The 17285-nt window shown below is 47.1% G+C and overlaps 1 protein-coding gene across 1 annotated transcript in view; it reads left to right on the top strand.

Moving 5' to 3' along the window:
* GPC3 (glypican 3) overlaps positions 1 to 17285 on the top strand; it is a 270979-nt gene that overhangs the window by 163744 nt on the left and 89950 nt on the right. The window contains exon 4 of the mRNA XM_050964411.1: positions 12209 to 12342. Within this exon, the coding sequence (XP_050820368.1) occupies positions 12209 to 12342 (134 nt within the window). The remainder of the gene's footprint in view (positions 1 to 12208; positions 12343 to 17285) is intronic.

Genomic DNA, 17285 nt, shown 5'->3' with positions numbered 1-17285 from the left:
CTTATCCTCCATGAACTTATCTAATTCTTTTTTGAACTCACTTATGCTTTTGGCCTTCACAGCATCCCCTGGCAACAAGTTGCACAGGTTAACTGTGTGTTATATGAAGAAATACTTCCATATGTTTATTTTAAACCTGCTGCCTATTAATTTCATTGCATGGCCCCTGGTTCTTGTGTTATGTGAAGGGGTAAATAACAGTTCCCTATTCACTTTCTCCCCACCACTCACGATTTTATAGACTTCCGTCCCCCTGAGTCTGTCTCTTTTCTAAGTGAACAGGCCCTGTGTTTATAATCTCTCCTCATGTGGAAGCTGTTCCAAACCTGTGATCATTTTTGGTGACCTTCCCAGTATGTTTTCCAATTCTAATACATCTTTTTGAGATGAGGTGACCAGAACTGCACGCAGTATTCAAGATGTGGGCATACCATGGATTTATATAGATGTGGATGTTTTCAGAGAACTATCCACAGTGACTCCAGGATCTCTTTCTTGAGTAGTATTAGCTCATTTAGACCTCATCATTTTGTATATAGAGTTGGGATATTTTTTCCCAGTAATGTCTTACCTGATATGTATCAACACTAAATTTAATCTGCCATTTTGTTGCCCAGTTATGCAGTTTAGTGAGACCCCTTTGTAAATCTTCGCAGTCAGCTTCAGATTTAACTATCTTGAGTAATTTTTTTCATCTTCAAACTCTGCCATCTCACTGTTTACTCCCTTTTCCAGATCATTCATGCTAGTACCCATATTTTGGACGCTAAGGTCCAGATTTGGGAATTATACTATGACAATTGCCCAGGGACTCCGTGACACTACCCTTTTCTGTTTTGTCTCTTAATGAGTAACCGATCCATGAGAGAACCTTCCCTCTTATCCCAATTTGCCCAAGAGCCTTTGGTATGGAACCTTATGTGAAAGTCCAAGTACACTAAATCAACTGGATCACCCTTGTCCACATGCTTACTGACACCCTCCAACAGATTGGTGAGGCATGATTTCCCTTTACAAAAGCCATGTTGGCTCTTCCCCAACTTAGTGCATGGCAAACTGGGGAGTGAATCTATAGTGCACTAACCTGCTACACTTTAAATGGCCGTGTGGATCCTGCTTCTATACGCTGAAAGTGCCAGACAGCAGTATGTCAAAGTCCAAAGTGCACTAGGGAATTTTTAGTATGTGGTAGCAGGGTCCACCCGGCTGGTTAGCACGTGGCAAGCTAGTGAGCTGTAGGTTCACATGCTCAGTGTTTCTGGGTAGAGAAGCCCTAAGAAGGGATGCAGCTGTACTCAGGCTTTGTCTACACTGGGGTTTAGGATTTGATTCCCCACTACCCCCGCGCTCTGGTGTATCTGCTGCTGTGCAAACCTCTACTGTAAACCCACTGCACTGATGTAGTTTACCTCACTTTCTAGCTAGGGTTTGCACTGGTACTCCTATGCACAAGCTGCCCCATAATAGGTTTCACCCCAGTGCAGCACATGTACACTAGAGGTTTGCCGCAGTGCAGTTATCATGCAGAAAAACCCCAATGTAGATAAAGCCTAAGAGACCTGCAGGTGCCTGGCCCTTCTTTTTTTGAAGTGCCTTCCTGGATGATGCCATTGGCACCACCCCCCTTCATTATGCTTCAGCGTGTTTTTATCAAGTCCTTGATCCAGCCTTACTCATGTCAGGATCAACAGTGTTCACAGACTTAAAGAACAGAGCTGCAAAAGGAGAGGGAATTGCACAGTGTCAGTGAAAAAAATCAAAGTTAAGTCCTCACAAATGACTGCTTAAAATACCTGACCTTTACCTGCTCCTCCTCTTTGCTTTAAATCCCTTACTGTTTGTGCAGGGATCTTCCATATTTTGTTAAATTATGTACCACAGTGCATTACATGGGCACTGGTATGACGGTATATCCGTGTTGTCCCCTTCTTCCACTTTTCTGCTTGCTGCTGTTGAGCAAAATAACTGTTTTTTTAAATGCTTGTTCTGCATGTGGATTTGCAGGGAAATATACACAGCGCATAAAAGAGAAGAGAGGGAGTGCTGCCAGAATGGCTAACTTGCTATTTTATTGTAAGTCTTCTAATATTCGATTGCTTTCATAAAGCCCCATCTCCTGGTGTCATGTGATTGTTACAATCTCAGCTTTTTAAAAATTGTTTTTAGCCTTCATGCTTGTAGAGAAAAACTTGAAAATGTGAACCCAAAAGGCTCAAAATCCAGAAGACAAATAAAAAGGCCCCAAATGCATTATTTAAAAAAAAAACACCATGCTTTTTAAGCCAGTCTCATGATTTCCTGGGGGACTGACACATTATTTTTGAGCACGTGGGACTTTGCAAGGCTGGAAAGGAAGCAGCTTGGAGAGCAATGAAGTGAAAATAGGAAAAAGTTAAGGACCGAAGAAGCAATGCCCCAAAAGCAACAGCAGCTGTGGAAAGAACGACGTCAGAAATGGGAGCAAGAGCTGCAAAAAAGGCACCTGTGGCAGCATGTCATCCCAGTATGTCTTAAACCAACAGTTAAGAATCCAGGCTCATGACGTTCCTAGGTGGTTTATCTCTTGCTCGTTATTGTACTGCAGCCTGGGCAAACAAACTGTGCTGCTCTTGATAATGAAAGAGGTGACGTTACTAATTTATTTACCAAAGGAAAAGTAGGATGTAATAGAATGGAATTAATCTCTTCTCCACCTTACTCATCAGATGGCAGGAGCACCAGGCAGTGGGTGTGCTTTTAGCCTCAAGCTTGTTGCTAACTGGTAGTTTCGCAGGCTTGCTTAGTTCACTGCAGTGTGAAGATAAATTAGGCAGTCCTAAAACTATAGATATAAGAGCCTAACTGCAGGCCCCCAGCTGCCCTAGGAAACCGGATTTGCTAGTAGTTTAAGTGCTAACACAATCTGAACTTGAGTGACATTCACCCAGTGTCACCCTCTCAGGAGCTGCTGGCTAGGGAAGGCCTGGAGAACGGGGGTCACAACATCAGTGAAGTCAGCATGTTGTCTCCATGAATGAACCTGGGGAATTCTTGCACAATAAATAACACGTTATGATTGAGAGGCAAGTCCGCTAATGTAAACAAAGAAAACACAGGGTCAGGGCTAAATGAAGTTGGAATAGGAAAACAATCTATTACTGTCCTGTCATTCTCCCACAGAGGGATGAGGAACAGATCTCCGTAAATGCTGTTTTACAGCAGTCTATGCTCTGACGGGAGGATCTACACCGCAGAATGCACACAGTTGCCTGGCAGCTTGTTCTGTGCTTACCGAGCAACGAGAGTAGCTGCTTGCTTGAGGGCAGAACTGGGGAGGGTTGCTGATTTGTGGAAACCGAAATGGTTCCTAAGAAAGGGTCAGTTTCGAGTCATCTCTTGATTAGAAAAATGTTTGGGGTGGGGGAAAAAGTTTCTAATTGTCCAAACATCCTGTATTGACATTTTCAAACCAAAGTTTCATTTTTCAATTTTAAATGACTTTTCATTTTGAAATTTAATTAATTTATACTAAAAAAGGTAAAAAATCAAAATGGAAGCAAAATGTTGAAAAGACGTTTTAATCAACCTGATTGGAATTTTTTTCCGAATGATCAGTTCATGTAAATCTTTGAGATTTCAACTTTTCATCCTGGGTCCGATTGGGGGGAAAAAAAAATTCAAAATCTCAACCTTTCGTGGGATAGGAAAATCATGCCCTCCCAGCTCTACTTGAGACCATGTGAGGCACCTGACTTTCTTTTCTTGCTACTTGCTCAGTTACCAAATCAATGTCTGATGAGCTGATTTGTGATGTTAACATAAAAGTTTGTGCGGTATTATATGGCTGCAGCTGCATTGTTTAATGTATTTATGATACCAACTCTTTATATTGGTCAGCATATGAGATACAAACTGAGCTCTGATCTCAGACCCCTGTTCCATGGAATTTGGTGTGGCTCTGCAGAGGTGCAGGGGAATCAGGTTGTAGAATCAGGGCTTCAGGTTGTATGTTGATGTGAGGAAAACTCTCACTCAGTGGCTACTTCAGACACTGGGAAGTTGATGTATATGCAGTGTGGCAAACTCAGGACACTTAGCTACCAAGCGTGGGGTAGTAATTAGTCCCAGAAGGCTTAACCCTGGAGGAATAAGGTTCAGCTGGAACAGGGGTTACCAGGGAGGTAATTAGTTTCAGCTGGCCCCAATGGCTGGAGACCTTTTTAAACCCTCCCTTGCAGGGAAGCAGGCGGGGAGGAGAGAAGTAGAGTAGCTGCCAGCGAGTAGAGGCAGCTGAACTCTAAAAACTTTTCTGGCAAGGCAGGTTGCACTCTCCCCAGAAGGAGAGGAAAACAGAACAAGGGCCTGACTGAGAAGGGATCAGCCAGACCCTGCGTGACTGTGAAGGGCTTTTACTTTGCCCAAGCCTGTGTCTCCAAGGCTGAGGAGGACTGAGCTAGGAGAGGAGAGACAGGTACTTTGCCACATGTGGTGTCAGGAGTAGGATGTACCAGTGAGTGTGGCTTGATGGCAAGCCATCACAGGGCAAGGTTAAAAAAAAAAAAAAAAAAAAAAAAAAAAAGAGAGAAAATTTTTTTTTTTCCCTCTTTGGGAAAAATGGAGGCGTTGATGCAGGCCACCGTCGCTCAGCAGGAGGCTACCCGAGTACAGGTGGCGGCCCAGCGAGAGTCCGTGCGGGTGCAACAGGAGACCAACCAGCTGCTGATGAGCCAGGCGGCGCAAGATCGAGCCACCCTGACCGAGGTAGTGAACCAGTTGAAGGCCCTGACTATGATGACGCATGCGGCCCAGGGGACCCGGCCGCTACGGGCGAGCAACTACTTACAGAAGATGACAACGGATGACGATATAGAGGCATACCTCCTCGCGTTCGAGAGGACGGCACTGCGGGAGGCCTGGCCCCAAAACCAGTGGGCAGGTCTGCTGGCTCCATTCCTGTGTGGGGAGGCCCAGAAAGCCTACTTCGACATGACCGCAGAAGCAGCTATGGATTACCCTCGGCTGAAGGCGGAAATCCTGGCGAGGGCAGGCGTGACGCCAGCCATAAGGGCCCAGCGCTTCCACGAGTGGAAGTACCGGGAGGACAAACCACCGAGGTCCCAGCTATTTGATTTGATACACCTTGCGCGGAAGTGGCCCCGCCCCGAGGCCCGTGGGCCAGAGAAGGTAGTAGAAACCCTGGTATTGGACAGGTACATGAGAGGGTTGCCGCCGGACATACGGGGGTGGGTCCGCCAAAATGATCCCTCCTCTTATGACGATTTAGTTGCTCTCGTGGAGAGGCATTTGGCAGCCCAAGAACTTTCTCAGACCCCCGAGGGAGGAAGGCGCCAGTATCGGAGACCAGCCTCTGCACCGAGGCCCCGGTTTGCCCCAGCTCCAGGCTGGAAAATGGAGGGGAGGCAGGAGGCAGAAGAGCCGCCGGCAGTCCCGGAGAGACAGGAGGACTGGGGAAGAAAGGCTCAGGGGATAAATCCCAGCAGCCCGAAAAATAGGGGGCTGCCCCGAGGGGGGTACCGCTGTTATGCCTGTGGAGAATTAGGGCATATTGCTGCCCAATGCCCTAATCTAGGAGAGCCCATGCAGTGTGAACTGGGAGATGTAGGGGGACCATGCGAACTAATAAGTCTAGTCGGGGTTGCGATGGTCCCCCATAGGTACACTAGGCCCGTTAAGCTGAATGGTATAGAGACCACAGCTTTAATATAGAGACCACACTGGTCTCAGGGAAGCTGGTCAGGCCGGGCCAACTATCCCAGGCCAAGCGCTCGGGAATATTCTGTGTACATGGGGATATCAGCTATTACCCGACCGTCCCCGTACGCATAGAAGTTCTAGGGAACCCCGCTGAGTTGACAGTGGGAGTCGTCCCGAAACTCCCTTACCCTGTCCTTATCGGGCGAGACTTCCCGGGGTTTGATGGCCTACTCCCCGGGGACGAGGGAGAAGGAAAGAAGGACTCTGGGATCCAAAGGGTGGCCCAGATCGGGGACCCTCTCCCCACCTTCCATGAGTTTAGCCAGGATGTGTTCTCCCCACCGGGGAAGTCCAGGAAGACTCGGAGGGAACGGAGGGCGGATAAAAGGAGGGGGACGAGGATCCTGACACGGTACCTGACGCCTACACTAGCAGGAGAAAGAAGGAATTCAACTGACAGTGGGACGGGGTCGGCCAACTACAACCCAATTGTTGGACCGGGTTCCCCAGGCTCTGTCCCTGAGGGGGAGACGGTGGTAGACCCCCCCGAAATAGGGCCAATAGGGACCGCGCGTGCGACTTTTGGTCAGGATCAGGCCAATGATCCCATATACCACAACATTTTTAAGGAAGTAGTCGAGGTAAATGGGGTCCCAGTGGAGGGGAGAACTAAGGGCCCAGGGCCATATTATATGATTAAAAAAGATCTTCTGTATAGAGTAGTCCACGTCCAAGAGCAAGTCATCGAACAACTCTTGGTCCCCCGGAAGCATCAAAAAGCGGTAATGGATCTGGCCCACAGTCATCTATTTGGGGCCCACCTAGGGATGGATAAGACCTTCGATCGGATCCTACAGAGGTTTTTTTGGCCTGATATTTATGTGACCGTCCGGTGATATTGTTCCTCCTGTCCGGAGTGCCAAATACATGGGCCCAGACCATACTTAAGTGCCCCTCTGGTACCTCTGCCAATTATTGAGGTTCCATTCTAACGAATAGCTATGGACATAGTGGGGCCATTGGAGAGGTCGGCCCGGGGCCATCAATACATCCTGGTAGTACTAGATTACGCCACCCGATACCCCGAGGCCATCGCCCTACGGAACGCCATGTCCAAGACCATAGCCAAAGAGTTAGTCCAGATATTCTCCAGAGTAGAGATACCTAAGGAGATCCTGACGGACCAAGGGACCCCCTTTGTTTCTAAACTGATGACGGACTTGTGTACCATGCTCCTCATACGGACCCTCAGAACGTCAGTCTACCACCCCCAGACCGATGGCCTCGTTGAACGTTTTAATAGGACGTTGAAGAGCCTGTTACGAAAGGTGATTAGCCGCGATGGAAAAGACTGGGATGCCCTGCTATCTTATGTACTGTTTGCCGTACGGGAAGTTCCTCAGGCTTCCACTGGATTCTCCCCCTTCAAGCTGTTATATGGTCGACACCCCAGGGGCATACTAGCCCTGGCTAAAGAAGACTGGGAAGAGCAGCCGAACCCAGGGAGAAACATTGTGGAACATGTGCTGCAAATGAAAGACCGAATGGCCAGAGTCACCCCTCTTGTGCGCGAACACATGAAGAAGGCCCAAGGGACGCAATGGACGTACTACAATCTTCAAGCACGGTCCCGGAAGTTCCAGGTGGGGGACCGGGTGATGGTGCTCATACCCACGGCGGAGAGCAAGCTCCTGGCCAGATGGCAGGGGCCCTATGAGGTAATCGAAGCCATAGGAGAAGTTGACTATAAGGTCCTGCAGCCAGGTCCCCGGAAACAGGAGCAGATTTATCATATAAATCTGCTGAAACCTTGGCGGGATAGAGAAGCTCTGGTAGCTGCGCTGGGGGCACCATCCCCTAAAGGCGATCAGCCCAACCTGGTAGGAATATCCCCGGAGCTGACCCCGGAACAACGATCCGAAGTGGTCAGCCTGATCAAACGCAACCAAGATGTGTTCTCAGAAAAGCCAGGCAGGACTACTGAGGTTCACCATCACATCTTCACAGAACCTGGAGTGAAGGTGCACGTTAAGCCATACCGGATCCCAGAGGCCAAGAGAGAAGAGATTACGAAAGAGGTCAGGAAGATGCTGGCCTTAGGAGTCATTGAAGAGTCTCATAGTCAATGGTCCAGTCCCGTGGTTTTAGTGCCTAAGCCAGACGGCAGTATGAGGTTCTGCAATGACTTCCGCAAGCTAAACGAGGTGTCCCGATTTGACGCCTACCCTTTACCCAGGATAGATGAGCTGATTGACAAACTAGGAAAAGCCCGTTTCATGTCTACCCTTGATCTTACTAAGGGCTTGTGATGCAGTAGGGACTGTTTGTGTGGGGAGTGGGAGAGCAGGGGAGGACTTTAGGGGATGGACGATGCCAGGACCTGTAACCTGAGCTAGGTAAGGGAGGGGAAAGGTCAACGCCTTTGCCCGGGAAGGGGACAAAGGAAGGGAGTGGCAGGAGGGAAGCAGTTTGAGTTTGGGCTTGGGGCTGTGTGGGCGGAATTCAGGGGATCCTAGCTAGGATCCAAGCACCCTGAAAGCCCAGAAGGACTCGGTGGAGGGGTCCTGACTGTGCCTGCAAGCTCTGCTGTAACCTGTGTTCCTGTTGTCCAATAAACCTTCTGTTTTACTGGCTGGCTGAGAGTCACTGTGGGTCCCAGGAAGAGGGGTGCAGGACTGGACTCCCCCACACTCCGTGACAGGGCTATTGACAGATCTCCCTGGCTAAAGCCGACAAGGAGAAGACGGCCTTTGCAACCCCAGAAGGACTATATCAGTATACTGTTCTTCCTTTTGGATTGCATGGGCCCCCGCTACCTTCCAGCGGCTGATGGACAAACTGTTACGGTCCCATGGGGAGTACGCTGCTGCCTATCTTGATGACGCCATCATATATAGCCCCGACTGGGAGACGCACCTAAGAAAGGTAGAGGCAGTCCTGGATACCCTGAGAAAGGCCGGACTGACTGCGAATCCCTCCAAATGTTCAGTCGGATTAGCTGAGGCCAAATACCTTGGATATGTTGTGGGGAGGGGCGTGGTGAGGCCCCCAACTCAACAAGCTAGACGCCATACAGAAGTGGCCCCGACCACTCCGAAAAAAACAGGTCCGAGCATTCCTGGGACTCGTGGGGTACTATAGACATTTCATTCCCCACTTCGCCACCAGGGCATGCCCACTCACGGACCTGACCAAGGCTCGGGGCCCAGATATAGTAAAATGGTCTGCTGAGGCCGAAGCCGCTTTTGCAGATCTGCGAACGGCCCTCTGCACAGACCCCGTACTGATAGCCCCAGACTGGAGGGAGGAGTTTATCCTGCAAACAGAGGCCTCTGAAGTAGGGCTGGGAGCGGTGCTGTCACAAATGGTCGGAGATGACGAACACCCCGTCCTCTTCCTCAGTAGAAAGCTCCTGCCTAGGGAACGGAAGTACGCCATAGTGGAAAAGGAATGCTTGGCGGTAAAATGGGCAGTTGAAAGCCTCCGCTACTACCTACTCAGACGGAGGTTTACCCTGGTCACGGACCATGCCCCGCTGCAGTGGATGCACCAAAACAAGGACAAAAATGCGAGAGTAACGAGGTGGTTCCTCTCACTTCAACCCTTCCACTTCACGGTACGACACAGGTCGGGAGCCCAACATGGCAATGCGGATGGCCTGTCGAGGGTGCACTGCTTTCTGACCCAAGTAGCCCAACCCCATAGTGTTGAGCGGGGAGGGGGGGGATATGTGGCAAACTCAGGACACTTAGCTACCAAGCGTGGGGTAGTAATTAGTCCCAGAAGGCTTAACCCTGGAGGAATAAGGTTCAGCTGGAACAGAGGTTACCAGGGAGGTAATTAGTTTCAGCTGGCCCCAATGGCTGGAGACCTTTTTTAAACCCTCCCTTGCAGGGAAGCAGTGCGGGAGGAGAGAAGTAGAGTAGCTGCCAGCGAGTAGAGGCAGCTGAACTCTAAAAACTTTTCTGGCAAGGCAGGTTGCACTCTCCCCAGAAGGAGAGGAAAACAGAACAAGGGCCTGACTGAGAAGGGATCAGCCAGACCCTGCGTGACTGTGAAGGGCTTTTACTTTGCCCAAGCCTGTGTCTCCAAGGCTGAGGACTGAGCTAGGAGAGGAGAGACAGGTACTTTGCCACAGCAGTTACATCAGGGAAGTGGAGATGCCCCATTTTTTAGTCTGCAGTGGTACTGTAGAGTTTTACTGCTGATCATGCTACAGAAATTTCTATCACCAGAGGCTGACAAATTCAAAGAACCAGCACATGTACCTGTCATAAACTCTTCTAGTCTATGTAATTTGCTTGTCTCTCTCTTTATCTTTTACGAAATATTTTTTAAAGTATTCAACCCAGTCCAAACTGCTGCAGTCAGTCTGTCACATGTGAAACCCATTATCTCTTCAGATTTATTGTCTTTAGCTAGTGTCTTCTTGCATTGGTGGACAGGTCTTCATTATCAAACAAGTCAAGCTTATGGCCGCCTGGAAACCAAGCAGTCAAAGAGCAGCAGATGCTGTTCTGTGGTTTTCATCTCTAGTTATCTCTGGTCACATCTTCCATACCATAATTCTGTCCCATAGGCAGCAATAGGCTAAAATTAGGCATTGTGGCTCTGTGGTTCCTCAGATTCACTGATTGGCTGTAGAATAGTTTTAAGATGAAACTTTCCATTGTCGCATCCCCGCAAAGTTAGCGTGAAATCTGTACTACTTGCAAAATCTGCAGGCAGATTATTAACAACACTGTGACTAAATGAGTCAGATAACTCATTGGTTTGTCACGAGTCTTGCACTATTTGGTGCTGTACTTAAAAGTCCCACCTCCTGGAGTCTAGTGATTACATGCCAATTTCTGCTTATTTTTTATTTGTTAATAAATGAAAGTTTCTGTCCCTAATTTCTGAAGGGGATTGCTTAAAAGCATGAATCCTAAAGGCTCTCAAACCAGAAGACTAGTAAACAGAAGCTGAAAAGTATTTTTTTAATCTCAGGATTTTTAAGCCAATCTCATGTTTTATTTGGAGCCTGACTTGTGATTGTTGAGTGCTTCAGATTGACAATACTGTAACGTCCATTGCGTGAGCCAGGGTGGTTGCCAGGGGCCCTTCCCCCTCTGCTGCACTGATCCCATATAAAACAGAGCATTTCTGGTGTAAATGCCTAAGAGCGCAAGCTGTAAGTGTGCTTTCCAGGGGTGTTCATGTGAGTAACAAGCGAGCACAGCCACAATGAATCCATTTCTTCAAGTGGAGTGAATGTTTGTGGGGAAACTCTGCGGTGTTCACTCAGCTCTGGTACCAAGCCCGTTGGCTCATGCATGCCCTCATCTGGCCAGGGCTCTCCAGAGCATCCACCCTTTCCCTCTCAGATCCCACTCAAACTCTGCTTTGAGGGCATAAGTAAGCTTTCAGGGAAGCACAGTCCTTCCACACAGAGGTGAAGTGATCAAAGGGAGCATACGTGGCTACCGATTGTGACAGGAAAGCAAAATGATCTTCTTTTTAAAGGGGTTGACAACCAGAAATATTTAATTCTTCTTTAACTCTACCCTGATATCTATATCTTTTTTTGCTCTGACTTTCAAAAAAGAAAGTGCAGAGGAACTTCTGAAGCACCACGGCTGATAACACAGAGAATATTTAACCTGTCAGTGTGGAATTCTGCCAGAAAAAGCTTACAGCTCAGGGTTTTGTCAGGTGATTGCTCTCTGTGCGTTGCCTTCGATCCCACAAGGCTGGTATCCTTACAAGAGCACTCTGTGATCTTCACAATTCTCTTTTATGAGCTTGTTTCAGTCTTGGAGCAAAACATATTTGCCAGATTGGAGCGCTGTCCAGATGAACTAGTTTAAAAAAAACTAGCCCTCAAAGGGCCAGATCCTCAGCATACCTCTGTTGGCTTTAATACTGAGTTATACCGGCTGAGGATCTGGCCAGGAAAGGTCAGTAAAAATATCTTGCTCTTGGAAAACAGAGCTTTATATTTCTGACCAGGAACTTCTGTACAGAGGCACAAAACACACAATCCTTCGACTTTTCCCTTCAAGCTCATTCATCGTTTGAGAAAAAGCCTTTGTTACTGTGTGAGAACCAGAAATAGGTTGAGTCCAGCCTCCCCAGTGGAAGAAATTGGTTGACATATTTGAGTTATTCTGCTCCAAGTTCTTTTGCTGTCCAGGTTGCCCCCACAAATTCCTCTGGGGTGATGCAATAGGTGAAAATTTCAAAAACACGTAAGTGACTTGGGAGCCTACATCTGATTTTCACAAGTGTGAGACAGGCCCAGATTTTTAAAGGTGTTTAGGCACTTAACTCCTTATTGACTCCCAAGTCACTTTGTAAATGTGACTTTGGCTCCCAAGTCACTAAGGTACTTTTGAAAATTTTACCCTGTATCTTTATTATGCTATTTTTCAAAAAAGTATCTGTGTGGTGGAAAGTCCATCTCTTAGCCTTTTGGTTCTAGCGTGTTGCATGCTGCACATTAGTTCATCATGCTTTTGTGTTGCTTTTTCAGATTAGCAAATTCTGTGGCCATTCTCAACAGAGACAGTATAGATCAGCTTATGACCCTGAAGACCTTTTCATTGACAAGAAAGTACGGAAGGTGGCTTACACAGGACACGAGGAAACCCTGTCCAGCCGGAGAAGGTGAGACCGTTTTGACTCTGAGTATACACGGCTGTTGTGTTTATGAGTCAGGAAACTACTCTGACTTAAAATTCTGAAATATACCCATGTGGGTGAGGGTTACATGTTTTCACAGCAATTGTATAAATGTCAATGTGTTTTTCTTTTAAGCATAAAACTGTCTCCTGATTCTCGTCTTTGATATTCCAGGGGGCTGTATGAAACGCTGTTTTTAAAGGTTGCCAAGGCAGATATTAACCTTAGCCTGAAGCATGGCACACAAAGTTTCCAACCTTGTTGTATGGAAGGATTTTTTTTATCTAACACTTTTAAAACATCAAGGAATGTTCACAGCAGTTTCTAAGCGTTTGAAAATTGGAGCAGGCGTCTGTGTTCATAGCATGGCACCCAGCAGTTATTCCAGCTAGGTTTAACTCGGTAAATAGAAGCTGTAATTTAGTGGGATCATACTGGTATGAAGGGGAAAAACTCTTTTCTCTCTCATTGCTTTTTAAAGCAGACTAGGAGCGTGCCTGCGCACTTATTTATTTAAATAAAAGAACAGCTGCAGAAATGAAATGAGAAAATTTGATTTTTTTTGTAAACATGGAAACGCTCAAAGGTGACATGGACAAAGTCACCTGTAAATATTTATGGGGCCTAATTCTCATTGTGCTTTCAGTCGGGCCTCACCAGGGTGGACTGAGAGGAGACTGCTTGTAAGTGTGTTATAAGCATCTCTGTTCCTCCATTATCTTCCCGTGTCAGCAGACTATACAGGCTCTGGAAGTGATACATTATTGTCATTTGAATAGTATGGGATTTGGTGAAACCCACTGCAACGTACTTAGGGATTTAAGAGAGCCTGTACATACTGACATTGGAAGTGTTTCTCTCCTCCACTTTGCCACTGATGTTTCCCATCCTCCTGCTGTGAGGAGAGGATCACTTGCAGCTTCAGCCGACATAAAACGTCATTCCTTCCAGTACTCTTCCTGCTGGATCTGATACCTAACGCTCCCTCGGTTTACAGTAACACGATGGGAGCTGCTTTCAGGATGGGACCTCGTAGCCCAAGGTCGAGACGAGAAATTGTCCTGATTGCACAAGAGAGGAAATGAAAAGGAAGGAGGGATGAAAGATTCTGGAACAAGTCACAAACTCTGTCTATAAGCACCTGGAGGATAACCAGGTGATAAGGAATAGCCAACATGGATCTGTCAGAACAAATCATGTCAGACCAACCTAATTCCTTCTTTGACAGGATTAGTGGCCTAGTGGGTTGGGGGAAGCAGTAGATGTGAGATATCTTGATTTTAGTAAGGCTTTTGACAGAATCCCATGAGACAGGCTCACAGGCAACCTAGGGAAATGAGGTCTAGATTAAATTATTATAAGGTCAGTGCACAACTGGTTGAAAACCATACTCAAAGAATAATTATCAATGGTTCGCTGTCAAACTGGAAGGATGTAAGTAGTGGGGTCCTGCAGGGATCTCTCTTGGGTCCAGTACTATTCAATATTTTAATTAATGACTTAGATAATGGAGTGGAGAGTATGCTTATAAAATTTCCAGATTACACCAAGCTGGGAGGGATTGTAAACACTTTGGAGGGCAAGATTAGAATTCAAGACAACCTTGACAAATTGGAGAATTGGTCTGAAATCAACAAGATGAAATTCAATAAAGACTAGTTTAATGTACTTCACTTAGGATGGAAAAATCAAATGAACAACTACAAAATGTGGAGTAAGTGGCTGAGCAGTAGTATTACAGAAAAGGAACTGAGGATTATAGTGGATTTCAAATTGAATATGAGACAACAATATGAGGCAATTCTGAAGAAGGCTAATATCATTCTGAGGTGTATTAAAAGGAACATCATATGTAAGACACGGGATGTAATTATCCCATCCTGCTCAGTACTGGTGAGGCCTTGGCTGGGATACTGCGTCCTGTTCAGGTGCCATGATTTATGAAAGATGCGGACAAATTAGTGAGAGTCATATAATTTAAGGCCAGAAAGGACCACCAGATGATCTCGTTAGACCTTCTGCATAACAGCCATCATAAAACAAAGTATTCCAGCCCCCAGGACATTAGACTATTATGTACCAAAGAAGAGCAACAAACCTGATAAAAGTTTTAGCAAACCTGACCTGTGAGGCATGTTTAATTTTGAGAAAATAAAACCGAGAAGAAATGTGAGAAGTGTCTTCAAACATGCTAACAGCCCTCATAAAGAGGAGGGTGATCAATTGTTCTCCATATCCATTGAAGGTAGTACGAGAATTATGGGTTTAATCCAGGAGCGCTGGAAGCTCCCTAGAAGTGGGGGGGCCACTGATGCCTAAATTGTGTCCCTGCCCCCTGTTCCACTCCTTCCCCTCGAGCCCCACCCCCTCTCGCTCTTCTTCACCCCTCCCTCATTGTTCACCCTTAAGGCAGGTAAAATGTGATGGAGTCACGGGGCCCCCTGTTCTGGTATCCCTTGCTTAATCTGCAGGAAGGGAGATATAGAATAGATATTGAGGGAAAAGCTTTCTTGCTATAAGGGGTAGATTCTGGAATAGGCTTTCAAGGGTGTCGGGGATGGTCTAGGTTTACTTGGTCCTGTCTCAGCACAAGGGGCTGGACTAGATGAAATTTTTAGGTCCCTTCCAGCCCTACATTTCTATGGTTCTGTGGAACTGAATAGTGTGGGAAAGAAGTGAAAAGAAAGGGGAGACAGAAAAGGAGAAAAGATTGAGGGAAACCCAAGTAGATAAGAAAATCCATCCTGCTGGAAATGGTGCAAGTCTTTGGTCCGTCTCTGTCTCCAGAAGGGTAAGTCTAGGGCTAGGGATGTAACAGAGACTAAACCACCTAACCAGAGTTAGAAAAATTGGGGATGGGGAGGAGAAAGGAACAAAATGAAAACTGGGGGGGGGGTCGAGTAGAATCAATGGGGAAGCTGGGTTGGCATGGGGGTTAGATGCACTGGAGTGCCCTGCACCGTGCCATGGACCTTGGTCGAAGGTTTCCAAAGTGACTAGTGATCTGAGTCCCTCAATTTTTTGGGTTCCCACCTTCGTGCACCTTAAATGGGTCTTGTATTCAGAGGATGAGAGCTCCGCATTAGTCATACCATAGGGAGCCATGTAAGTACAATGTAAGGTGAGTGCTGTTCTTCTCAAGGGGTAGCAATTCAGCACAGAGATGCCATGAGAAGAATCTTGACTTATTTCAGCCTCCCGGATGGCCCCATGAAGAAATAAAGCCCTCCAAGAAATGCATTAAGAAATGTCTGGGGGGTGGGATAGTTTGGTGGTTTGAGCATTGGCCCACTAAACTCAGGGTTGTAAGTTCAGTCCTTGAGGGGGCTGTTTAGGGATCTGGGGCAAAAATCTATCAGAGACAGTACTTGGTTCTGCTAGTGAAGGCAGGGGACTGGACTCAATGACCTTTCAAGGTCCCTTCCAGTTCTATGAGACAGGTATATCTCTCTCTCTATATATTAACAAATGGCAATAGGGTGACCAGACATCCCAATAAAATCAAGACTGTCCCAATTTTGAGGAGTTTGTCCTGCATCCTGACCAGAGTACAGTCAGGACGCCATTTGTCCCAATATTTTGTTTCCAGGTCTTCGGTGGCAATTCGGCGGAGAGTCCGTCAGTCGTGGACGGTCTTCAGCGGTATTTCAGTGGCAGGTGCTTCTGCCTTTGGCGGCAAGGTTTATTACCCACCGCCGAAATACCAACGAAGACCATCCGCAACTGAAGGGCTGTCCGCTGAATTGCTGCCGAACTCCCGGACAAGTGAGTGTAAAAAAACCAAAACATCCACCCCCCCCCCCCGCAGCAGTCCCGATATTTTCCCCTTAACATCTGGTCACCCTAAATGGCGACCACAAAATATTCTAGTGCCTGCCAAAAGTGAAGACATAAATCATCCTGTGTATTTTTGCAGGGGAAGATGCTCAGGCTGTGTGATGTGTTTTTAATGACATTAGCAAGGCTTTTCTCTTTAACTAAAGCTTGTATATTGGTGGAGATGAGGAGATAAATAGCAGCACTGACATCTTTCAATAGCCAGAAAAGCTGCATTATGTTACTCCTCATCAATACTGTAGGAGAAGAAAAGGAATCGTCTTTCGCTCTCTCTCTGTTAGCAATAGAGGCTGTGTGCACAGGCTGTGTGAATCTGATTATGGGTGAAAAGCTGTATGCCTTATTAAAAATAAAGAAATAAAAAATGAAGGCTCTTTTTGATAGCATCCAGACATCTTTCTCTTTGTTTTGTCTGCCCCCAGCTGGGTGGTTTGTAGCTCACAGCTAATCTCTGTAACAGCTTACTTCAGTCTGAAGTGGATTCACTGCTTTCAAAATAAGGAGTGGTACGTGCCCAAAGGCAGACTCTACCAGTCCAGGGATGATTGACATTGCACGAGTGCCCACAGGCTCCAGGCGGGTTCAGAGGCGCTAGGTGCCGTACAGACACGCACAAGAAGATAGTCCCTGGTCCCAGGTCGACGACATGCTTACAGATCAGGAGACGGCCAAAATACTAGGGAGGAGGGAAAGGGTGGGAGGAAAGGCACCATCTGGTCTGATGCACACAGCCTGTGGTTCAACAATATCGATGTCAGGTATCGAGCAAATCCCAGCATCCTCCCTTCCTTATGGAGCTTAGAACTCCACCCCCTCACCCGGCCCATTAACAAAGTGCTCCTGCAGCCCCAAACCCCTTGCTTTATAGGCTACACTCTGGTTCTTTTCATGCATTTTGCCTTGATTTATTTTCGTTATTTTCCATTTGGTTTCCCCCTCCCCCCCCCGGCCCTGAGTTAAACACACTCACTGCTCAACCCCTGTTCTCCCGCCACCCAGTGACGACCCCTCGGTCCCAGCCTTCAGTGCAGAGTCAAAGGTGCACTTTGTGGATGATGCCCTAGGGAGCAAGCGGGAGAGCTTATTGCCAC

Source organism: Gopherus flavomarginatus, chromosome 8 (assembly GCF_025201925.1).
Source record: "Gopherus flavomarginatus isolate rGopFla2 chromosome 8, rGopFla2.mat.asm, whole genome shotgun sequence".
Lineage (NCBI taxonomy): Eukaryota > Metazoa > Chordata > Testudines > Testudinidae > Gopherus > Gopherus flavomarginatus.
Note: the sequence above shows the minus strand (reverse complement) of the source record. Positions and strands in the feature narration are given on the sequence as shown.